Genomic DNA, 25,840 nt, shown 5'->3' with positions numbered 1-25,840 from the left:
CGCGCACCCCTCCAAACATGCAAGGATCTCGGCCGCATGACAAGTGTTCGCGGGGCTCTGTACTGGCAGACGCAGACACCTTGAGATGGCACTCACTCACACCGCGCCAACAAAAAAACGGACAAGAACCCGGCTGCAGCGAACATATGAAGACAAAGCTTTAAACTTTACATACAGTTCTCACACCTGCAAATTCAGTCAACCATACACTAGATCACAAACACCTAGATGGGTTTTTACAGACACACACTCGCACATTCACTCTCTCTCTCTCTCTCTCTCTTACACAGTCACTCTCACACACACACTCTCTCAAACATACACACACCGAGGACAACCTTGCTAGCGCCCTTCATTTCTGACCGAAACGGGCCTTTTTTTTACTAGTATATAATAAAGCTGTAATGTACGAATAACAAATAAGATACAACATATTTTCTTTAAAAAATAAAATTATTTGAACTACCAATTGAATGGGTTTATCTTGGTTAATAGGAAAGAGTTATATATTGAGTAACAGTTGATTTGAGGCATAGAAATGCCTTTTTGGAAGCAGAACAAAACACTGTATTATCAACCAAACCTGTGAAAAAAATTCAGTACTATAATTTTACCAATATGCACGTTTGCCAATAAAAGTGTGGAAGGCCACCTGCAAAACATTTATGACTAGTTACTTTGGATTTAATGAACCAAAAACAAACCCTTCCAATGTTATACATTTGAATGAGTGGTAAGTTTGGCTTCCTCTGTGTCGTACCGTGCATGCACAAGCACCTAGCAGCAGGAAACATGAACCCACACAGATCCGGAGAGAGCCACTGAAGATAAATGGGGTCCTTGCAAAAGTGAAATCTATTTTGAACAAAAATCTCACTGCCTTCTCTCTGAATATATAAGTTCTTAAGGGCGAACGGCTGGTCCGGAGCCGGATTTTAATAGGGGAGTGAGCTTCACCCAATGCTGGCCTGGGTGTTTACAGCGGGCATCAGGAGAAGCCTTGCTCACCCAGAAAGTTTTGTTTGGCATTGGCCAGAGTGGTGGAGGCTCTCGAAGTCTCCGCCTGGCCAAGTTCTCAGGGATTGGGCAGAAGTTTTTGAACTTCTGAGCTGCGGGACGCTTATCCCATCATGGGCTCCTCTTTTTAACATAGTAAGCGACGGCGGATAAAGACCTCAATGGTCCATCCAGTCTGTCCTACAGTCACATTCATTATCGAATCAACAATGAACATGATATTATACACTTGATCATGGTCTTTCTTTGGTGTTTCTGGGACATAGACTGAAGAAATCCACCCGACTCTGTTCTTAAGTTCCAACTACTGAAGTTGCTGTTAAAGCCCACTCCAGCCTATACGGATCCATCTTGTCTTTGCGAGACGTGGAGATGCATTTTCGAAAGGGACGTCCATGTTTCGATTTGGACGTCCTTGCAAAACGTCCTGATCCAGGGGTAGGGAAGTCAGTATTTTCGAAACAAGATGGACATCCATCCATCTTTTGTTTTGAAAATACCGCCAGGGGCACCCAAATCCTTAAATTTGGTCATCCTTAGAGATGGATGACACGGTCGTCTCTGATTTTCAGCGATTTTCGAAACCAAGGACATCCATCTCAGAAACGACCAAATGCAAGCCATTTGGTCATGGGAGGAGCCAGCATTTCTAGTGCCAGGACACCAACTGGGCACCCTAGGGGGCACTGCAGTGGACTTCATAAATTGCTCCCAGGTACATAGCTCCCTTACCTTGTGTGCTGAGCCCCACAACCCCCCCTAAACCCACTACCCACAACTGTACACCACTACCATAGCCCTTACGGGTGAAGAGGGGCACCTAGATGTGGGTACAGTGGGTTTCTGGTGGGTTTGGAGGGCTCGCTGTTTCCTCCACAAACGTAACAGATAGGGGGGGGGGATTGGTCCGCCTGTCTGAAGTGCACTCACCTACTAAAACTGCTCCAGGGACCTTCATACTGCTGTCATGGACCTGAGTATGACATTTGAGGCTGGCACGAAATATTTTGAAAGATGTTTTTTGAGGGTGGGAGGGGGTTAGTGACCACTCGGGGAGTAACGGGAGGTCATCCCGGATTCTCTCCGGTGGTCATCTGGTCATTTCGGGCACCTTTTTGTGCCTATATCAAGTCCCATTTCCATTTCCCTTAGTCGTAATAAAAACAGGTCCGTGTGAAAACGTCCAAGTGCTCGTCAGGGACATCCTTCTTTTTTTCCATTATGGGTCAAGGACGTCCAAGTGTTAGGCATGCCCAAGTTCCACCTTCGCTACGCCTCCGACACACCCCCTTGAACTTTGGCCATCCCTGCAACGGAGTGCAGTTGGGGACGTCCAAAATCAGCTTTCGATTATACCGATTTGGATGACCCTGGGAGAAGGACGTCCATCTTCGGATTTATGTCAAAAGACGGGCGTCCTTCTCTTTCGAAAGTGAGCCTAACAGTCTGCCCAGTACTGTCCTCATGTTCCAAATTATTGGAGCTTCCATCAAAGCCCTCTCCAGCCCATCCTAAACTGGATTGCCATATATTGTACCCAGACTATACAAGCCTGCCCAGCACCTCCACCACAGGAGGGCATTCCAGGCATCAACTACCCATATCACAAACTCCATATTTCCCAACAATGGAGTTATCCCTCTTGCAACACATCATACGAAAAAATATTCAGATTCTGATTATCCCATCAGGAACAGCACATGCTCCTTCCACTGCCAGACACTTTGATTAAAGAAGGTTTTTGTTTGTGTGGTGACTCTACAGGATGTGGAGACCACTAGTCTTGAGCATTTTTAATTTTGGTGCCAAAGGCCTGTTTTAAAATAGGACCTGGCACTTTACAAAATAACACAAACCCCTGCAAAAAGGCATTCAAAACCTATAAGTTACCAAATCATAAGAGCCTAGTCCAGCTTTGAAAACACAGTGCTGTAAATATTATACTGGGCAGTAGTGCACCAGTATAGCTGCTACTGGGAAACTAGATCAAGCTGGACTGTTACAGATTCCTACACAAAGATTACATGCTAGCAGAATCCTTCACCTCAGTTGTACATGCAGAACACGGAGAGACCCTCGCCTGTTAAAATAGGGTAGCACAAAAGCTGTGAAAACAATCCACGACCACTTGAACTTCAGGAAATCACTAAAAACCAACCTCTTCAAAAAGGCCTACCCCAACGACCCCACGTAACCCTCTTCACCTACCAACACAGCATGACTATGATCGAACAGGACAACACGCAATCTTCATCCATTCCGACCCTCCACTTATACCTCATACGATCACTATACAACTTTGTATTTGTTATCCACCGATTGGGCAAACGCCTTTGACGGTACTACCCTGTTTCCCCGAAAGTAAGACATCCTCCGAAAATAAGACCTAGTAGAGGTTTTCCTGAATTGGTAGATATAAGGCCTCCCCCGAAAGTAAGACCTAGCAAATTTTTGTTTGAAAGCAGGGCCGCTGAAAGCCGGACAAGGCCGCCCCCGGGCGCCCCCCCCCCACCCGAGGTCACCGGGCCCCCCCTCCACCCACCCTTTGTCGCTCCCGGAACTAACCTTGAATGCCTCCTTTCACCTTCGCAGCAAGCAGCAGCAGGGCAGACCTCTCCTTCCTTCCATGCCCCGTCCTCGCGGATGTTATGTCAGGCGAGGGCGGGACACAGAAGGAAGGAGTGGCCTGCCCTGCTGCTGTGAAGGTGAAAGGAGGCATTTAAGGTTAGTTCCGGGAGCGACAGAGGGCGGGCGGGCCAACCCCGATGTTTCCCCGAAAAATAAGACAGCCCCTGAAAATAAGACCTAGCGCATTTTTGGGGGCAAAAATTAATATAAGACAGTGTCTTATTTTAGGGGAAACACGGTATGTAAGCCACATTGAGCCTGCAAATAGGTGGGAAAATGTGGGATACAAATGCAACAAATAAATAAATATACAGACAGAAACTGAAATGGAGACCCCCCAAGAAAGCCAGATTCTATAAGCAGTGCAATACTGGTAAAAGAGAAGCAGAAATGCACAGAAAATATATACACTTCCCAAAGTGGACACAACCCAATCCTTAAAAAAGTATTAAATAATATTTTTCTTTTTCTATCTTTGTTGTCTGGGCATTTTATTTTTTTAAGGGCACACGCTAAATACTGTACCGCACCTTGTAAAAGACCCCCTAAGTTTCCCAGTTGTAAAATTAGGGGCTGAGAATGGGTATTCCTGTGCACTATCTGGTTAGCGCACGAATAACTTGAGAGCACTTAACACCTACAAAATAGGTGGCGGTTAGTGCTCATGTGGTGATTTTTGAAAATGGCTGCGCTAATGACAACATTAGCACATGGCCATTAATGAAAATAATGGAAAAAAAGGCATTTTTATTGCTGCAGTAAAAATGGCTTTAGCGCACAGGAAAGGCCTACGTAAAGGGCATTCTAAGACCAGTTTTTACTGCAGTTTTGTGAAAGGATCCCTTGGATTAGGGTTACCGTTTGTCCGGATTTACCCGGACATGTCCTCTTTTTGAGGACATGTCCGGGCAACCAGGCGGGTTTTGCCAATCTGCGCATTTGTCCAGATTTATGGACAAACGGGCAGGCTGGCGGGCGGGTGGGCCGTCCTATGCTAGCCTCCCGGCCCTCCCCTCTCCTTACTTACTACTCTACTGCCCTGGTGGTCTAGTGACCTCTTCCGCCAGGGCAGTAGAGTAAGGTAAGGGAAAGGGGGTGACGGGGAGGGGAGTGGAGGGGTGTGGCGGGGTATGTGACAGGGGGGAGGAGAATATGTGACAGGGGGCGGTGCGAGGGTGTGAAAGGGGGGCAGGATGGGGTGTGGTGGGGGCAGGGTATGTGTCCTCTTTTTTGGGGGACCAAATATGGTAACCCTACCTTGGATATTATTTCAGCGCTTCACTTGGAAGACCCCAGTTTACAGAGCACAGGACAAGACCTCTGAAATTCCACCTCATGTAGCATGGTTCTTCAGTGTGTTAGAAGGAGACCAGAAACAAATTGATAGCAAGTAGGAAACATCTCAGCAGTTCCATGTTCTTTCAATAATGTTCCACAGAGGACAAAATACATTGGCTATTCTGTGTCTCTTACCTGGCAGAATGAAGGACCTCCCTGCAGGGCCCACAGGAAATAAACCACAGCCAGACGGACAGATGTCAACCTGAAAAAGGAAATAAAGAGCAAACAGAGATTTACAAAACTGAAATATGATTTCAGATCTTTCTATATCTTTCTCCAAATCTAAGTGATTCTCACTTTCAGGTCATAGATCTCAGAAATGTTAAAGGTTTAAAATTAAGGTCTACGTCTTCCATGCCCAAAACCTCAGAATAGAAAATTGCAGTTTAAAGAGGAAAGCAGCCATGCTAGGATCAGTGGCATGGCTCAGAGGAGAGGCTTCCGGGTTAGCGCTGCTACTTAGTAGCTGCAAGGAGATTTGAGCGGCAGCCGGCAGGCAGCGTGTGCGAGCCGAAGAAGCTGCGTGCGATCGGAATTGCTGCTGGGCGGGCCTGCGAGGGTGAGGGTGAGGGAAGATGGGGGTGAAAGTTGCGGCACGCCATGGGGGAAGGGATGATGATGGGGACCGGAGCCTCCGGAATCGCCGTGCTGCTAGGCGGGCCTGACCCCAAATTGGGTGGGCCCAGGCCCACCCGGGCCCGCCCGTGGCTACGCCCCTGGCTAGGATGATTTATCGCAGACTGCCGGAGGAGGCGTGGGAGACACAGATTATTTAGTGCAATTATTTATACATAAGGAATCGTCCAAAAAAGCAAACAGGATGCTAGGGATTATTAGGAAAGAGATGGTGAATAAGACCGAAAATACTATAGCACCTTGAGTATTGCGTTCAGTTCTGGTCGCCGTATCTCAAAAAAGATATAGCGAAATTAGAAAGGTTTAAATAAGAGCGACCAAAATGATAAAGGGGATGGAATTTTCCTCGTATGAGGAAAGGCTAAAGAGGTTAAGGCTCTTCAGCTTGGAAAAGAGATGGATGAGGTCTACAAAATCCTGAATGGTGTAGAACGAGTACAAGTAAATCGATTTTTTACTCGTTCCAAAAGTACAAAGACTAGGGGAAACTTGAGGAAGGTACATGGAAATACTTTTAAAACAAATAGGAGGAAATATTTTGTCACTCAACGAATTGTTAAGCTCTGTAACTCATTGCCGGAGGATGTGGTAACAGCGGTTAGTGTATCTGGGTTTTAAAAAGATTTGGACAAATTCCTGGAGGAAAAGTCCATAGTCTGCTATTGAGACACACATGGCAAGCAACTGCTTACCCTGGGATTTGTAATATGGAATGTTGTCACGATTTGGGTTTCTGCCAGGCAGTGGCGTTCCTAGGGGGGCAGACACCCGGGGCGGCGCCCCCCCCCCCCCCCCCGATGCAGCGTGGACCCCCCCCCGGGTGCAGCACCCCTCCGATGCAGCGCGGACCCCCCCTGGGTGCACGCCGCTGGGGGGGGTGCCGCAGCGCGCGCCTGCTCAGGTTCCCTGACTTCGCGCGTTCGCTGCAGCTCCCTCTGACCCGGAACAGGAAGTAACCTGTTCCAGGGCAGAGGGAGCTGCAGCGAGCGCGTGAAGAAGTCAGCGAACTCAGAGCAGGCGCGCGCCTTGGCACCCCCCAGCGGCGTGCACCCGGGGCGGACCGCCCCCCCTTGGTACGCCACTGCTGCCAGGTACTTGTGACCTGGCTTGGCCACTGTTTGGAAAACAGGAAACTGGGCTAGATGGACCATTGGTCTGACCCAGTATGGCTACTCTTATGTTCTTATGATTGCTGTAGTTGTCAATTGAGAAACAACCCACACAGCTGAAAATGACTGTGATACTATACAAGGTTCTTTTCTGCAATTGTTGGTAACAGGAAATGACTGTGTACACCCTATGCATAAAACCTTCATCAGAGACAATAGCAAATATGGGAAACTGGGTTCAATTCCAACTGTGGCTCCTTATGACCTTGAGCAAGTCACTTAACCCTCCACTGCCCAGATATAAAATCTACATTGTGAGTCCACTAGGGATAGAGAAATTATCTGCATATTATGAATGTGAGCTGTTTTGTTTGCACCCCAGAAAGGTGGCATATCAAATCCATGACCCTTTACCTTTTACAGTGCTCTGGGTCTGTCAGCACTCTAGCTCAAGCTGAAGAGCCCTAGCTGCTTTAGCCTATCCTCATAGGGAAGTCATCCCACCCCCTTTATCATTTTCACTGCCCTTATCTGTACCTTTTCTAATTCCGCTATCTTTTTCGAGATGCAGTGACCAGAATTGCACACAGTACTCGAAGTGAAGTCTCACACCATGGAGCGAGTCAAAGGTATTTTTGTTTTCCATTCTTTTCCTAATAATAATACCACATTTGCTTATTTCCGATCTGAGGAAGAAGGGCAACCTTCGAAAGCTAATCAAGAAATGTATTAAGTTATGTCCAATTAAAAAGGTATCATCTTATTTTCTTTTCCATGTTTTATTTTGTTTGATTTCTATTGATAACCTTAAGAGTGGACTAACACGGCTACCACACCTCTCTACTAATAATTCCTGAAATTTTATTTGCTTTCTTAGCCGTCGCCGCATACTGAGCAGAGAGAGTTTCAACATATGTATCATCAACGATGACGCCTAGATCCCTTTCCTGGTCAATGACTCCTCATACGGAACCTTGCATCACGTGCTATAGTTTGGATTCCTCTTTCCCACGTGCATCACTTTTCACTTGCTCACAGTAACATCATGTCATTTGGATGCCTCGTCTCCCAGTCTCGTAAGGCCCTCTTGAAATTTTTCACAGTCCTCTTGTGATTTAACACCGTTGAATAACTTTGTGTCATCAGCAAATTTTAAGGGGGTAATTTTCAGCCCACAGCAGTAAGCCATTCCTAGCTAGATATTCAATGTCAGGGCATTGAATATCCAGGAAGATGCACCAACCCAAGGCAGCCCTTTTACTAAGCCGTGCTCAAAAGTGGTTTTTGCTGTTTGCCGTGCATGGGTTTTCTGCGCACCGTGACGACTTTTAGCATGGCGGTAAAATGTCTCATTTGTTTAATATCCTGTAATGGCCATGCACTAATTTCTCAATTAGCACATGATCATCACTGCAGGAATCCTTACTGCCACTTATTTTCTAGGTTGCAAAAATTCTTGCGCTAATCGGGCAGTGCGCGGCAATGTACCCACGCTACATGATTAATGCAAGGCATGCCTTCTTTCCGCCCACAGACACACCTCCTGCGCCAAAAAATAAAAACTGGGGTTTTTTTAGCACGGGATTTAGCATGCACTAATTGGCACACTACAGTGGGATAACTCAATGCGTCCTGAGGCAGTGCTTTTTGGTGCACAGTCGGCACACTATTGCCCTCCGTGGCTTAGTGAAACGGCCCCTTAGCCAGTTAACAGACTGAATATTGCCACTAACCAGCTAAGGGCTCTGTTTACTAAGGTGCATTAGTGTTTTTAGCGCGCCTACACTTAGCGCACGCGCTAACCATGTAGGCGCCTATGGGGATATTGTAGGCACGGACATAGTAAACGTGCATTAAAAATGTTAATGCGCCTATAATGCTGCTTAGTAAACAGGGCCCCAGACTGCCCCTAACCTAGCCGGTTAGCAGAGATATTCAGTGGCAGTTGAAATGCAGTTGAATATCAAGCCCTAAATAAGTAAATTCAATGTTTTGCATCCAATCTACACCAAAATCATCTCTTGCCCTGGAATGTTGCTACTCTTTGAGGCTCTGCATGGAATTGTGTAACTCTTTAGAATTCCAGAACCTTGCTAATCTTTGGCGTTCTACATGGAATGTGCTGCTCCTTGAGATTCCAGAATCTTGTTACTCATTGGGGATTCTGGAATGTTGCAGCTATCTGGGTTTCTGCCAGGTACTTGTGACCTGGATTGCCACTGCTGGAAACAGGATACTGGGCTTGATGGACCATTGGTCTGACCCAGTATGGCTATTCTACGTTCTTATGGGTCTATGAGAATCAGTTGTGTATTCGAGTAGATGGGAAAGGTCTCAGAGGGACATGATATATGATCATCTCTGGGAAAGGGTGACTAAAATCTCAGATCCAAAATGTGGAGAATGGCTGAGTTTTCATGTCATGAGTCCAGAAGCAGTCTGCAAAAGTTACGTTTGAACTTCTGTAATTCTTTTTCACTTAAAAGGATAAGGTTTGGATTGTTGTATTACAAATTGTTTGCTCTAACAGAATTCATTCAAACCTCATTTTTTTTGTTTGTTTCTAGTAAATTTTAGTCACCTTTTCCTAGAGATGGTCACATATGGTAAAATATTTGGGAATTCACGTATTCCATGAAGACATATGTGCAAGTGAACTACTGAATAACTTTTGGCTTTATGTTCATTTCGCTCCAAATTTATTAGGACATATCAGGCGGTCTACAAGGATAATGAAATGTATTTTTTGGGGGGTGGGGGAGGAGGGAAAGAGGGAACCCATATTTCAATGAATACATACATGTTTTCTGATAACATTTTGCATCCGATCCAAATAAAATTTGAGAAAATTTCAGAAGGGGCAAGAGCAGTCGGACGTGTATTTATTTCCAGGATCCACTTAAACACGTGCACACAACTGGTGCTTAGACAGCAACACCAGCAGTGAGGAAGTGAGGCCAAGAATACATATTTTATACAACATTCATATCACATACTATGAGTGCAGGTGTTGTGTATCTCAGTAAGTGTGTGTGTGGGGGGGGGGGGGGGGGGGAGACATGGACCGTACAGGTCTTTATCTGCCGTCATTTACTATGTTACTATGTTATATGTTATGTTAAAGTGGAACTTAATGAGTAAAATGTTAATAATAATGCTATTGGATTGTTGGTTCAATCATGAATTGATAATTCATGTGACTGCTGGACAGACTGGATGGGCCGTGCAGGAAATGGAGAAGGTGCAGAGAAGGGCGACGAAAATGATAAAAGGGATGGAACGACTGCCCTATGAGGAAAGGCTAAGACGGTTAGGGCTCTTCAGCTTGGAGAAGAGGTGGCTGAGGGGTGATATGATACAGGTCTACAAGATAATGAGCGGAGTAGAGCGGACAGATGTGAAGCGTTTGTTTACACTTTCAAGCAATAATAGAACCAGGGGACACAAGATGAAGCTAGAATATGGTAGATTTAAAACAAATAGGAGAAAGTTTTTCTTTACTCAGCGTGTAGTTGGACTCTGGAACTCGTTGCCGGGGAATGTAGTGACAGCAGCCAACCTTACGGAGTTTAAGAGGGGTTTGGACAGATTCCTGAAGGAAAAGTCCATTGAACATTATTATTTTTTTTTTTTGGGGGGGGGGGGGTTGCCGGGTTCTTGAAGCCTGGATTGGCCGCTGTCGGAGACAGGATGCTGGGCTTGATGGACCCTTGGTCTTTTCCCAGTATGGCGGTGCTTATGTGCTTATATCATTTACTATGTTATTTTGCAAAGAGGTTCTAGAAAGAAGGCTCCGTTAGTTCTGTTTGGAACATCTTGTCACAAACACAATTAGAAGTTTCAGAGGGAGCGTTGTAGCAGGGGCGTAGCCAGACTTCCGTGGGAGGGGGGTCCAGAGCTCGAGGGGAGGGGGCACATTTTAGCCCCCCCGGCACCGCCCCCTGCCGCCATTGCCGCCCCCCCTCCCGCCGTGAACCCTCCCCCGCCGCCGCCTACCTTCGGTTTTGTACGTGCAGGACGTCAGACTCAGAGAACAGAATATTCTCTGTACAACGTGCAGGAAGTCAGCATGCAACTGTTGAAGGAAGAAGACTTTTCTGAGTCTGACTGCAGCAGAACGGTCGGAGAGGACGTCGGCTGGCGGGGATTGGGGTCCCCCGCCAGCAAAACCGAAGGTAGGCGGCGGCAGCAGCGGGTTCGCCGGGAGGGGGGTCTCGACTGAAATCTACGGGGGCCCAGGCCCCCTCAGGCCCCAAGTAGCTATGCCACTGCTTTGTAGGTGGAAGGGAAATGCCAGCAAGTGGAGCCTGGCAATAAAGATGAGATTCAGGAATCACAACCCCAAACAGTGGCCTCTAATGACTTACCTCCAACTGATACCAGTTCTAGAAGCATGACTGAGTGAAAGAGGAGTGCAGCTCATCTGTAATGAGGAATACTGGCCAAGGTCAAAGCAGATAGGGAACAACTTTTCAGTATAGGCCAGAGTCCTGTCTCTTTTGAGGGTTGGGGGCAAAGAAGTACATCTGCATTAAGTTTATGAGAATTTGTTCATATTTCCTCCGGAATTTATTGGGTTTTTCCTATATGTGCTGAGCCCCTATGATGCCTTCCATATTGGTAGTGTCAAACACGTTGGCTATTGTTTGGAAAGGTTCGCTGTAACCTGCCTCTGTACATCAGACAGCCCTAGCAAGCAGGTGACATCTGCTGCTTAACCATGAGATGAGCTTGAGATGGATCATTTTTTGGCAATAAGCCATACCAGAATTGACTGCAAATGGGTGCGACTAATTTAGATAAGCCCTACATCCCTTCTGAGAAATACGAATACAATACTCCATTCTATATGTGCAAGAACAGGTGCCATGTTTCAGAACAACTGCATTTCTGTTATAAACTAACCCTAGTACTTACAAGGGAGACTAGAGAGACTAAACTGCTCTATTAATTCACATAATTTATTTATTTGTTGCATTTGTATCCCACATTTTTCCACCTATTTGCAGGCTCAATGTGGCTTACATAGTACCGTCAAGGCGTTTGCCCAGTCGGTTGATAACAAATACAAGGTTGTATAGTGATCGAATGAAGTATATGTGGAGGGTCGGAAGGGATAAAGATTGTGTGTTGTCCAGTACGATCATTAGGCAAGCTATGTTTCTGGGTGAAGAGGTTTACGTAAGATCGTTGGGGTAGGCCTTTTTGAAGAGGTTGGTTTTTAGTGATTTCCTGAAGTTCAAGTGGTCGTGGATTGTTTTCACAGCTTTTGGGAGCCCATTCCATAGTTGTGCGCTTATGTAGGAGAAGCTGGGTGCATAGGTTGTTTTGTATTTCAGTCCTTTGCAATTTGGGTAGTGTAGGTTTAGGTATGATCTTGACGACCTGACTCTGTTTCTTATTGGTAGATCTATGAGGTCTATCATGTATCCCGGGACGACGCCATATATAATTTTGTGGACTAAAGTGCAGATTTTGAAGATAATCTGTTCTTTGATTGGGAGCCAATGCAGCTTTTCTCAAAGGGGTTTGGCACTTTTGAAGTGCGTTTTGCTGAATATCAACCTATGGGCATCTACAAACAGCTCCAACAATATGGCTCACTCTTGTGTATAGGCCAACTGAATTTTGGTTTCGGATTTGGCACTAACAGTGACCCAAAATCTGGGTTTGGGCTTTGGCCAAAATGCCTGTGCATTTTCTCTCCTCAAAATCACTCCCTGCCTCCTTCCTGCGATGCTCTCCCCCCCCCCCCCCCCCCACCCGTAAGTCCTCCCCAGGTGTATCTTAGGAAGCAGGGGCGTAGCCAGACTTCAAGGTGGGAGGGGACATTTTGGTCCCCCCTCCCCACCACCCCCTCCGCCACCTTGACGCCCCCCCACCCACCGCCGCTGCCGCTACACATACCTTGGCTGGTGGGGGTCCCCAACCCCTGCCAGCTGAAGCGCGTTTTCCAGCGCTGGTTTCTGGCGCCGCTGCATTTCCTGCTCTGCTCTCTCTTCCCCTTATGCCATGTCCGGCATGCTTGTTTTAATGAAATTGAGCATGTGCACATGCACAATTTCACTATGACATGGATGTGAGGGGAAGAGAGAGCAGGCCAGGAAATACAGCAGCGCCGGAGACCAGCGCTGGACAACACGCTTCAGCTGGTGAGGGTTGGGGACCCCTGCCAGCCAAGCCAGGGGCACAGATACAGTTTGGGGGGCCCAGGCCCCTGTGGCCCCTGCAGCTATGCCACTGGTCTAGTGGTCTCTTTGGGGGCAGGAATGAACTACAAAGACTTCCCATGGCAGCCTCATGAGACTGACTAGGGAGGTCCCAGCAGCCATTTTGTTTTGTTTTATGTGGTGAAAAATCAATAAAAATTTTTGATCTAACAAACATTGCAGTAGATATGGATAGGAGAGACTCCTTGTTGGTTCTCTAACCGCCCAAACCAGTGCTTCCCAGCCCTGGTTCTGGAGACACCCCAGCCATTCATGTTTTCAGGATATCCACAATGAATATTCATGAGAGAGGTTTGCATGCACTACCTCCACTGTATCCAAATCTCTCTCATGAATATTCATTGTGGACAGTGGCCTAACAAGGGCGGCTGCCACCCGGGGCGGTTTGCCGCTGCGCACCCCCCCCCCCCCGGGTGCAGCACGACACCCCCCCCTCAGCGCATCGATACCCCCCGGGTGCAGCACAACCCCCCCCAAGACCCCCCCCCCCCCCCCCCCCCCCGAGTGCATTCTTACCTGCTGGGAGCTGCGTCGGTTCCGCTGGTTCCCTGCTCTCTCTGCCCCGGAACAGCAAATAACCTGTTCCGGGGCAGAGGGAGCAGGGAACCAGCGGAGCCAACACCTCCCCAGCGGCGTGCACCCGGGGCGGACCGCCCCTCCCGCCCCCCCCCCTTCCTACGCCACTGATTGTGGAAATCCTCAAAGCCTGCCTGGCTGGGATGCCTCCAGGACCAGGGTTCGGAACCACCAGCCTAAGCCGAAACTGGCTATGTTGTGGGAGGTTCAGGAACGGAGTCAGGACTTATGCAGTTAAGTGCAGATATGCAGCCCTTACCCGTATAAGGTAACCAGACAAATTGGGTGTCACAAAATAAAATCCTATCTTGTCTGGTTTTGTTTATTTGGTTAAGAACTGAATATTGGCCTTAACCAGATACGTGCCAGCCATCCGCACATATCCAAATTTTGAATGCCAGTGCCCAGATATGGGCCAGCTCTGGATATCTGAGCATAAAGGCGCCGGAGGCTAAAATAAAATCGCTCAGCGCCTCACTATTTTTTTTCTAGAATTTAGTATCTTGTTCTGGATGAGTTACGTTTAACAACCTCCCCTGGAATTACAGAGGTTGTTGGAAGAGAATAAGAATTCTGACCTGACTCAGCCCCAAAAGACAGAGAAAACATTTTTTTCTAATTAAAAAATATTTTTTATTCTTCCTTGTGGAGGCATAGCCGAGTAGCGAGTTGAGAAGCAGAGAAGCTAAAGCTCAAATTTCACTTCCTTCATGGCCAGCATTACCAATATGCAAACTAGGCAGTTGCCTAGGGTGCCAGACTTTTTGGAGTGTAGCAAAAAGGGGGGGGGGGGGGAGTTGCAGGCCAAAGTAACATGGCTAGGAAGGATCCCTTGCCCCCCCCCAACTGAACAGTTAGTGCTGCGTAATGTGGGGGCCGAGGGTCCCCATGCCCCACCAGCTCAAGATTGCTCAGATCTGGTGTCAGGGGGCAGCCAGAACCCCTGTTGCAGTTTCCCACTGCTCTACCTTGTCCTCAATGCCAGCAGGACAAACATGTTGAAAAGCACAGACAAGGGCTAACACATCCTGATCTAATCTCATGTATTGGAAGGTCAGTATCAAAACTTCCTTGCCTGCCACCATGTGTGAGAAATGGGAGGGACCAGATGCTGATAGACTTACCACCCAGGAATGCTAAAAAATCATCCTGCACATTCCTTAATCTTCACTTCCCCAACTGTAAAGGTCTAAAATACAAACTAATGCATGCGTCAACCTTTTTATACCTGAGCACACAATTCTGGAACGTGCTGCCGCGCAACTTAAAAACGATTTATGAACTAACTTCCGCAAACTACTGAAGACCCATCTCTTTAACAAGGTATACCACAAAGATCAACAAATGTGAACTCCTCCACATACATCCAGAATTGTCTTATAATATCTGCTTGTTATACTACTATCATGCTTTATCATTATAATGTTACCCAAGATCCTTCTGTAATACTAAATGTCTATTTTCTTATATATTTCCATCATTCATGATGTATTGTAAGCCACATTGAGCCTGCAAAGAGGTGGGAAAATGTGGGATACAAATGCAATAAATAAATAAATAAATAAATGCTCAGGGAGGAAGGAGGAGGAGGCAGGAGCTGGATACTAGAAAGGGGAAAAGGAGAAAGAGAGGTGATGGGGGAAATTGTGTGATGGGTCTCCTCAAGACCCTTCACTGGCTCCCTATCCGTTTTCGCATCCTGTTCAAACTTCTTCTACTAACCTATAAATGTACTCACTCTGCTGCTCCCCAGTATCTCTCCACACTCGTCCTTCCCTACACCCCTTCCCGTGCACTCCGCTCCATGGATAAATCCTTCTTATCTGTTCCCTTCTCCACTACTGCCAACTCCAGACTTCGCGCCTTCTGTCTCGCTGCACCCTACGCCTGGAATAAACTTCCTGAGCCCCTACGTCTTGCCCCATCCTTCTGAGCCCCTACGTCTTGCCCCATCCTTGGCCACCTTTAAATCTAGACTGAAAGCCCACCTCTTTAACATTGCTTTTGACTCGTAACCACTTGTAACCACTCGCCTCCACCTACCCTCCTCTCTTCCTTCCCGTTCATATTAATTGATTTGATTTGCTTACTTTAGTTTTTGTCTATTAGATTGTAAGCTCTTTGAGCAGGGACTGTCTTTCTTCTATGTTTGTGCAGCGCTGCATACGCCTTGTAGTGCTATAGAAATGCTAAATAGTAGTAGTAGTAGTAGAAATGTGGAGAGGAGATGCAGGGCAGCTCTTGATGGATAGAGGAGGAAAGATTGGGCAGTTGCTAAGGGGGAAGAAGAGGAAAAGGCAATGGGCAGGTGCTGGGGAGGGGGCAAAGGGTCAGAGATAGGGGCAGATCTAGAGGGAAGGGAGACATGAGGAAGTCGCTAAGGGAAGGAAGGGGAAAAGTCAACAGGCAGATGTCAGGAGAGAGACAAGAAGAATGCATGCCAGGGAAAGAGGCAGGAGGGCAGACCCTGGGAAGAGAAAATGGTTGTGGTAAGAACTGAAAAGGAGGGACAGATCTCCTCTGCTCACATGGAAAAGATGTATGTGCACAAGAACGGTGCTGGGTGGGGCAGAATTATGATGGGGAAAGAGAAAGACAGAGAGAGGGAGTGTTTGTGAGGAGAATGTGGTATGCTGCTGGGCAGGATAAGAGAGAAGTTCTGGAAAAGAATGGAATGGTGAGAAGAGAGAATTCTGTGCTGGAGTTAGCACTGTGTCTTAGCCAGCACCACCTGAAGCCGCTGGTAGGAGGCTGGGGTTAAGATCAAGCTGAATTTTCGCCTACAGTCCCCAGCATCCTTGCACTTGCCCTGACTTCTCCCACTAAAGCTCCTTGTGACCTTGCACATCACCAGGACCAGTAGAATTAAAGATGTTGAGGCCTAGGGCAGAAATGTAGAAGAGGGTCTCAAAGCCCACCAGCAGACTGTATCTCCTTCAGCTTGAGAGAAGCTTGTGGCCCCCTGTATCATGGAGGCCCTATTTGTACCACCCTTAATACTGGCTGTGCTCATCACTCTCCATTGACTCCAGTACAAGCCTAGAGAGTAAGACAAGTGGGAGGGCTAACTAAGTAATGGACCTGCTTGTGAGTGAATTTGAAAAAGGTGATTGATTAATCATATCCATACAATTCAACTCATAGTGCGCCAAGAAATGTAAACTTTGCTAAGCTTTGAGGTATCCAGGTTGTAATGACTTGGCCTTTCTGTATAGACTGCAAATTACAGTCTGTAGGACTGCATTACTATAAGTCATGGTTATTCTTGTGATGTGAAGACCTGACTATTGCAAAGCAGGAATGATGAAAACACCTCATCTTGAATCTCATCTTGAATATGCACCGACCAGCTGTAGATGGGGATCTTGCCAGGTATTTGTGACCTGGATTGGCCACTGTTGGAAACAGGATGCTGGGCTTGATGGACCTTTGGTCTGTCCCAGTATGGCAACACTTATGTACTTGGGATTCTGAATGGAATCTTGCTACTCTTTGGGGTTCTAAATGGAATCTTGCTACACTTTGAAATTCTGCATGGAATCTTGTTATTCTTTAGAATTCTAGAATCTTGCTACTCTTTGGGGTTCTACATGGAATGTTGCTATTCTTTGTTTTTCTGCCAGGTACTTGTGACCTGGATTGGCCACTGTTGGAAACAGGATGCTGGGCTTGATGGACCTTTGGTCTGTCCCAGTATGGCAACACTTATGTACTTATGTACTTGGGATTCTGAATGGAATCTTGCTACTCTTTGGGGTTCTACATGGAATGTTGCTACACTTTGAAATTCTGCATGGAATCTTGTTATTCTTTAGAATTCTAGAATCTTGCTACTCTTTGGGGTTCTACATGGAATGTTGCTATTCTTTGTTTTTCTGCCAGGTACTTGTGACCTGGATTGGCCACTGTTGGAAACAGGATGCTGGGCTTGATGGACCTTTGGTCTGTCCCAGTATGGCAATACTTATGCACTTATGTAAAGACATTCAGAGCTTGATTTCTTGATACAGCTCAATTTAGAGTATTCATATTTTCATTTCTACAGGAAAGAAGTTAACGTGTCTACAGAAAGCAGCTTTTTACATGATCAGATTGAACACATCATGGCAGATTATTTATTGCATTTGTATCCCACATTTTCCCACCTCTTTGCAGGCTCAATGTGGCTTACAGTATATCATGTATAGTGGAAATATACTAGAAAATAGACATTTAGTTTTACAGAAGGATCTTGGGCAACATGATAATTTCACATGCATTCCCTGATCACATATTTTTGCAGTTTTTTTTAAGTTTGCTGCCATTAGCATGGGGGAAACCTACTGACTTATCAGTCGCAAGATGGCTCCTGTCCTGAAGGATGATCACTTTCTAAGATTGAAATGATTTGGGTCTTGATTCATTTCATGTTTTTATGAGGTTGTTGTAACATTCAAATTCCTCTATAAAGTTAGGTATGATTTTAATACATATTTTAAAGATATTGAAATTATTTTGCCCCTCCCCCCCAAAAAAAAATGTTATTTCTATATTTTTACATATAAAACCTCATCCTATAAGAAAAAAATTAAATTTTTGTGAAAATGTGCTCAGAAAATGTAGTTTTTACAAAAATAATTTCAGTATCTTTAAAATATTCTTAAAATCATACCTATCCTTTTAGAGGAATTTGATATATTATCAGGTTAAGGGGCCCTTTTCATCGCAGGATGCACCGAGGCATCCTGTGGTAAAATCCCAATATGCATGCACAAACTACGCACTAAAAAAAATTTTAGAATTTCTCTTAGAGTGGGTGTGTCTGGGGGGGGGGCAGAGAATGGGCACAACAGTATGAAGCAGTGCAGCCACATTACCACATACTAACTGATTAGCATGGAATTAGCATGCGAGCCCTTGCCTTCAAAATGGGTGGTGGTAAGGGCTCACATGCTAATTTTTGTTAATGGCAACATTAGTGCATGGCTATTAAGTGGAAAAATGGAAAATCGGTTACTTTCCAGCTGTGGTAAAAATAGCCATAGTGCACAGGAAAGACCCATGTAAGGGTGTTAAGGCCATTTTTTTTTTTACCTCAACTTAGTAAAAGGACCCCTAAGTTTGCTTTGTGTGCAGCTGAGCACAACAGTTGAAACAGGGGTGTCGTACCCCCAAGAGCCTCTTTTATCAAGCCACACTAGCAGCAGGGGCTTAGCTACGTGGGGCCAGGGAGAGCCTGGGCCTCTGTAGATTCAGCCCTGGACCCCCCTGCTGACGACCCTCTCGACCCCCCCCTCCTGCCGCCAACCCTCCCCTGCTGTCGCCGTAGGCTACCTTTGCTGGCGGGAGACCCCATTCCCCGCCAGCCAGGGAAGTTCTCTTCTTCCCGCGAAGGCTTTGTTCTGTTTCTGACATCCTGCACGTTGTACATGCAGGACGTCAGAAACAGAACGAAGCCTTCGCGAGAAAAAGAGGACCTCCTCGGCTGGTGGGGATTGGGGTCCCCCGCCAGCAAAGGTAGGCAACGGTGGGGGAGGGTTGGCGGCGGGAGGGGGGGTCAAGAGGGTTGTCGGCAGGGGTCGTCAAAGTTGGCAGCGGTGGCAGCAGCAGGGGGGGGGGGTCGGCAATGGTGGTGGTGGTGGTGGGGGGGGGGTCGGCAGCACCCTAAGAGAGCACATGTGTTTTAAGTGCATATAGCAAACTATGGCAGGTGGCTGCAACCATGGGCGTAGCCAGACACCCAATTTTGGGTGGGCCTGAGCCTAAGATGGGTGGGCAGAACTCCACCCTGTCCCACAAGTGATTTTGTCTCTTCCTCTCTCACCTGCATGCCATATGAGCTCTCAAACATTCCCCCCTCCCCCGCATACCTTTTTTCACCGGCAGCGAGCAGCAACTAATACACATAGCTCATGTTGGTCCCACAGCAACTTCCCGTTTCCGCATAGGTGGGAATACATCAGAGGGAAGGCTGTGGGGTCGGTGCGAACAGTTGCTGCTTTCTGCAGGTGAAGATCTGCTACTTACAAGGTATGCAGGAGGGACAGTTGTTGGGAGTTTTTGGCTGGTGGGGCTTGGGGATCCCTGCCAGCCACATCATAGGTGTACTGCTACTGGGTGGGCCTGGGCCCACCCTTGGCTATGCCACTGGCTGCAACATTAGAGGAGACCAAAGGAGTTTAAACAGGGTAAAAAAACATTTCTCAACTGTGTTGTTTGCTTGCAAGTTCAAGTCACTTTGTTTTTGTTCCTAAATATACCCTTTGTTACAGATCACACCCCAAGTCTTGTAGGACTCTGGGAGTCCAGGAGAGCTGTGCTTGGACAGAGGAAATCCTTTAATATGTACTAAGATTCATGGCAGCTGACTGAAGTTTCAAATGAAACTGAATGATGAACAAATGTTTTATGTCACATGGACTTAAGCTGTTGAGGAGCCCATGTTCTCATTTTCTGTAGGTGATGGCCTGTATGGGTGCCTGTAGGTTAAGGCTGTCAACTGGATTCAGATTCACAGTCCTGGGTTTACCCCGCTGCATGCAGGGACTTACAGTTCTGTTTTTCCCCATTGTAATGCCTAAGAAAACCAAGACTACAAGACCCAGCATGCACTGGGGTAAACCCAGGACTGGATCAACCCCGTCCTGCGAATCTGGATCCAGTTGGCAGGTTTGTTGTAGGGCCATCACCAGAGAAGAGCAGCCGGGGGGGGGGGGGGGGATGTTAGGCCAATTCTGAATTTCTGACAACCTTAGCTTGATGCATTATGGGGGCTGCAGCTGTGATTTTACTGAGTAGCATAAAATTCCTGCATGCATTGGGATGTAAGTTCAAACTGAGGACTGGTCAAAAGTAGGAGGGTGCAGCTCAAATGTTTTCATTTTGTTTAGTTTTCTGGGTAGGATTTTTGTTTGGTTTAGTTTAAAAAAAAATATTTTTAAATATTTAAATATTTTTTTTTTAAATACCTGTTCAAAAAAGGCATTCCCCACTGACCCAACATAACCATCTACACACTGCAAAACACCCCTCCATCCATCCATGTCCAGCAACTCTCCTGTCTCCTCTATCCACCTATGTACAGAGGAGTGGCCTAGTGGTTAGGGTGGTGGACTTTGGTCCTGAGGAACTGAGTTCAATTCCCACCTCAGGCACAGGCAGCTCCTTGTGACTCTGGGCAAGTCTGACTTGACTCTGGGCAAGTACCTGCATACAATATGTAAGCCATATTGAGCCTGCCATGAGTGGGAAAGCAAAGGGTACAAACTTAACAAAAAAATAAATAAAACACAGCAAAACCAAAGATCGTATTGGACACTACATAATCTCCTCTCCTCCATCCCCATAATAATGGACACTATTTAACCTTCCTTTCCTCTATCCCCATTGTACCTAACCACATGTATCTATGATCGACTCTGTCACCTTGTATTTGTTTTTCTACAGGACTAGGCGAATGCCTTTACGGTATTATGTAAGCCACATTGAGCCTGCAAATAGGTGGGAAAATGTGGGAAATAAATAAATTATTTTCATTTTGGGAGAAATGTCTAGAAGAGCCGGTGCATCCACCCATGCAACTGTCAGGATTTAAACAAATGCACATCCCTGCCACCCCTCCGGGAACTGGGTAACCTGGCAACTCTGAAGATCTGTTGCAAAAGATGAGGCAGCACCAGCAAGAGCCTGGTGAAAGAGGAGGATAAAATAGTAACAGGATATAGGTAAGTAAGCACCATTACTCTGTGCTAATGAGCAATTTAGATTGAGTAATACCGACCTAACAAACACATTAGTAACCATGAAGAGGCACAAAAACATATCTCTTTACGGCAAGGGACACCTTAGAAGTAGCACATATGAGTTTATCTTGTTGGGCAGACTGGATGCACCGTGCAGGTCTTTTTCTGCCGTCATCTACTATGTTACTATGTTATGTAAAAAAACAGGACCTCTGGGTCACACTATAAATGTAGGGTAAACCTGGCATTCGCAGCACCCTATTCTATTCTATTCCATTTGTTTACATTACCACCATCACTTCCAAAAAAAAAAAAAAAAAGACATTGGGTGATTTACATTTACCATTTTTTTTTTTTTGCTATATAACATTGTTTCTCCTCATTAGAAGTTACTATGCACCGATGTTCCAGGCTTAACTAGGAAATGCCAACAAAACTCAACAGTAAAACGTGGAAATACATTTATATTGAATGATAGCCTACCTGTAGCTGAGCATCCTCCACCTCCGTTTTGGTGCAAGGGTTGCACTACATGAAACAAAACCAGCTTTTCCTTGTTCCTGAGAGGTAACTGGTTGGCATTTGTGTATCTATAGATGTATTTTAAATAAATAGTTTCAGTCCAAAGAAGAGAGTCGGGAGGGGAGGGAGTGGGCTTGGGGGGAGGGGAGCTCTTCTACTCCCAACCAGGTTGCTTTTAAGATCCACTGTCAATCAGTCCGCAGCTCACTGGCCTAGCGAATCCATGCCCCGCATTGCACCCAGCTAACCCAGCCATGGCACCCTTTTCCCCAGAACAGAGCCAGGACCAAGGAAACCCCCTTAGATGCCCTAATTCAGGTTCTCTTCCCTTGCCTACTTCAGACGTTGTCTCTGCTGGCAGCTCTCCTGTTTCTGAATGATAAAATCTTTTTTTTTTTTTTGCAAATTGTGTGCTGATTTATTTCATAACATGCTGCCACATCACAGATGCAGGAAACGAGTTGAGGCAAAGCTCTTGTTAACTCTTTCCGTAAACGCTTAAAACCCGGAGAAAAAAAAAAGTACAAAGCCACGGCTAAGTCCATGAAAATCCCTTCATTTTTTCCCTCATGCTGACAGAGCCTCGGCGGCTGGCAAGATGCACCACGAGTTGCCTTCAGTTCTTGCTGGGATGCACAACAGCACTGACAGTGGTTTAAATTGCCGTCTAGTTGCACAGGTAGATGATGGTTGGAAACCCCCTTGCAAGGTCTTCTCTGAGAAGGCTTTAATCGTGCTGAAAGGTCAGGAGCTAGTCCTTGTGCCCCCCTCTCTCCCTGGTGACATTTTCTAGTACCGGGCTGCAGCTAAGCTGGTCCCTTTGCCGTCTCACCCCGAGGTGCTCCGCTCCCCTTTCGCTTGCAGCTGCCTCTGGGGAAGGTGCTTATCCTCCACCACGCAGCCTTTGCCCTCCTAGATCCACCCGGACGCTTCCTGTTCAGGGCTTATTTCGTTCCTTCTCTGCTATGCAAGCTGTCAGACTTGTTTTTCTTTTTTTGTTCCCTGATCCTCTCACGAGCTGATGTTGCTTTCGTTGTATCCTTTACCTGCGTTCCCGGGTTATGTAAGTCCCTTTACCAGATTCCGGGCGAGTGACCTGTTCTGGTAGCCGAAGAGCCGGGTGAGGTCACGTTCGTTTGATTAGGCTACATCGCTTCCTCGCGCTGTTTCAGCATCTCCGCGCAAACTTTCCCTCTCTAACTTTTACCTCGGTGCCTCTGATCGCTCTTTTAGTGACTTTCTCAGGGTGCTCTGGCTCTAGCAAGACTTCTACTCACGTAATCTCTTTTGCTCTCTTCACTCTCTGCTAAATTAACTTTCCCCAAATTCCAGCTTCCCTCTTTCTTTTCGCCCCCTCCGGGCGCCTGTCTTAGGCTCTAATCTTGAGTTTCTGAATCTGGACACACCTGACCCACCCTTAGCAGCACCAGTTCCTCTGGGCCAATAGCAGCGGGACGGCTCCTCCTCTTTCACTTTGAAAAAACATCAATAACTTTCCTTCCCGGGCTGACATTTAGCAGAAACGTACACGGGAGCTCGGGCGTTTGTGAGTTTTCCAAGCGAGCTGTCACTCACGCTTCGAATTACACGCATGGTCTGCCACCCACAAAGGTAACAGCTCCGTAGTTTAGTCACCTGCACCTATGCTTATATTAACACTGGACCATTAATTACAACACGCCCAAGCTACACATCCAGCTCTTTGTGAATCCCACCCCGTAGATGCAGATAGGCACGAGGTACAGACTATATATGGTTAGAAGAATGGTTTAATTTTCAGCTGAGTCTAGATAAATAAACTCTAGAGCCACACTGAATCCGTGTATGTTAAAATAGACTTTTAGAAGAACACTCAGCCTAAACACTCACGTGTCTGACTGTGGAGATGTGCCTTGCCTGACGGCTGAGCCCTGGGATTTTGTTTTCCTGCATTGCTGTAGGGCCAGCAGCCCAACCATTAGGCGAGAGTGGGTGGTCGCCTGGGGTAGTAAAAAGCAACTACAGTCAAAGCACAGTAGGTGCTGACAACCAGAAATTCAAAGACCCATCAACACATACTTTAACTTGCTTTTTTATAGGAAGCTTGTGTGATAATAATGATTACTGAATTTAATCATCAAAATCTTGGAGGGGAGACTGAAGGCTTGAGGCCTGAAAGTTAATTGAGGGGGTGGGGGGGGGGGGGTGTAAGGCTGAATGTTCCCCTAGGGTGCCCAGAAGGGCCAGCTCAAGGGACAGTGATGCCCTACCTAAGCCAACTTTTGCAAAGTGATGCATGTGGGAAAGAGGAACCCGAATGACAGCTACGTAATGTAAGGTTCCACCTTAGGAATCTCTGACCAAGAAAGGGATCTAGACCGTTACATTGAAACCCTTGGCTCAGTGTGTGGCGACGGCTAAAAAAGCAAATAGAATGTTAGGTATTATTAGGAAAGGAATGGAAAACAAAAATGAGGATGTTATAATGCCTTTGTTTCCTTCCATGGTGCGACTGCACCTTGAATATTGTGTTCAGTTCTGGTCACCGCATCTTAAAAAAGGTACAGAGAAGGGCGACAAAAATGATAAATGGGATAGGATGACTTCTCCATGAGGAAAGACTGAAGTGTCTAGGGCTCTTCAGCTTGGAGAAAAGACAGCTGAGGGGAGATATGATAGAGGTCTATAAAATAATGAGTGGAGTTGAACGGGGAGATGTGAATCGCTTGTTTACTCTTTCCAAAACTAATAGGATTAAGGGGCATGCAATGAAGCTACAAAATAGTAAATTTAAAACAAATTGGAGAAAATATGTCTTCACTCAACGTGTAATTAAATCTAGAATTCATTGCCAGAGAATGTAGTAAAAGCAGTTCGCTTAGTGGGGTTGAAAAAAGGTTTGGATGCCTTCCTAAAGGAAAAGTCCGTAGACCATTATTAAAATGGACTTGGGGAAAATCCACAGCTTATTTCTAGGATAAGCAGTGTAAAATGTATTGTAGTTTTTTGGGATCTTGCTAAATGCATGTGACCTGGATTGGCCACTGTTGGAAACAGGATGCTGGACTTGATGGACTTTCAGTCTGACCCAGTATGGCAATACTTGCATTGACACCTCCGCCTTCACAATCTGGTATCTCCACCTTTCTCTCACCCCCCCCCCCCCCTTTACTGGTGATAAAGGGCACCAAAATCCCATTACGGCATCTCCCCCTCTCTCTTTGCTCCCTCCATCCCGTGGATAGTGAAGTGTGGGCAGATGGGGGGGGAGAGATGCCAGACTGGAATTTTGGTGCCCTTTATCACTGGTGCCCTAAGCCAGTTCCTCACCTGGTTCATAGGTTGAGCCAGCTCTGGTGCCCACCACCCTTGCACTGACTCTGCTTTTCTTTAGAACAAATTGGGGATTGCAACCAGGACAGATTCATATTCTCATCCCACCTACAGCTATACAGAGACATAGCCAGACCTACATAACTTCTGGTTGTCATGGCTAACCTGGAGATTCAATGCCTTTGCCCAGACATTGCTCAGCATTAAAAATGGAAGTCTAAATTTGCCTGCTATGGTCAGCGTTTACAAAAACAACCCCTGCCGCTGGCTGCATGTTACCCCTTTGTGCGGATGCAGGACCCTGCATCTAGCAACATGCACGGCTGTAGCTAATCAAATGTGCAGGGCTCTTACGGCTTCACATGCTGGATTTAGAAGGGAACAGTGCAGCTGTTGGAGAATAGCTTTCTCGGTGGATTAGCTGCTCATAAATGCACTCAAACCATGCTGCTGGGGGGCGAGAAGACAGGAATGGGAGAGACTGCTCACGTTTTGGTAGTTTGGCAATAGTGATATGTTAACTTATTCTTACAGAATTTTGTTTTTTAGCTGTTCCCTCATCTTTATTCAAATGTTTGCTTTTGCCCAGGGCTGGCATTAGGGATGGGCAATGAGCCCCTGTGTCATTGGGGTCCTCAGACCTGCCTGAAGTTGAAAGAGGGACAATCTGCAAGCAAACTTCGGGGAATCCTTGCTAGTGTTTGCCCTGGGCCCCATCATGTCTAGTACTGGCCCTGCTTTTGCCATT

The 25,840-nt window shown here is 46.5% G+C and overlaps 1 protein-coding gene across 2 annotated transcripts in view; it reads right to left on the bottom strand.

Moving 5' to 3' along the window:
• Positions 1-23,285, bottom strand: part of LOC115459847 (ADAMTS-like protein 5) — a 105,724-nt gene extending 82,439 nt beyond the window's left edge. Inside the window, exons 1-2 of one of the 2 annotated variants that reach the window (XM_030189646.1) lie at positions 21,742-23,285; positions 5,119-5,188 (exon numbers count right to left, since the gene is read on the bottom strand). In XM_030189646.1, the coding sequence (XP_030045506.1) occupies positions 5,119-5,188; positions 21,742-21,755 (84 nt within the window). In that variant the 5' untranslated portion in view covers positions 21,756-23,285. The remainder of the gene's footprint in view (positions 1-5,118; positions 5,189-21,741) is intronic. The other variant, XM_030189645.1, reaches the window with a different exon arrangement.
• Positions 23,286-25,840: the final 2,555 nt, after the last annotated feature.

This window comes from Microcaecilia unicolor, chromosome 1 (assembly GCF_901765095.1).
Source record: "Microcaecilia unicolor chromosome 1, aMicUni1.1, whole genome shotgun sequence".
Taxonomy (NCBI): Eukaryota; Metazoa; Chordata; class Amphibia; order Gymnophiona; family Siphonopidae; genus Microcaecilia; species Microcaecilia unicolor.
The sequence above is the reverse complement of the archived record's forward strand: the minus strand, read 5'-3'. Positions and strand labels throughout refer to the sequence as shown.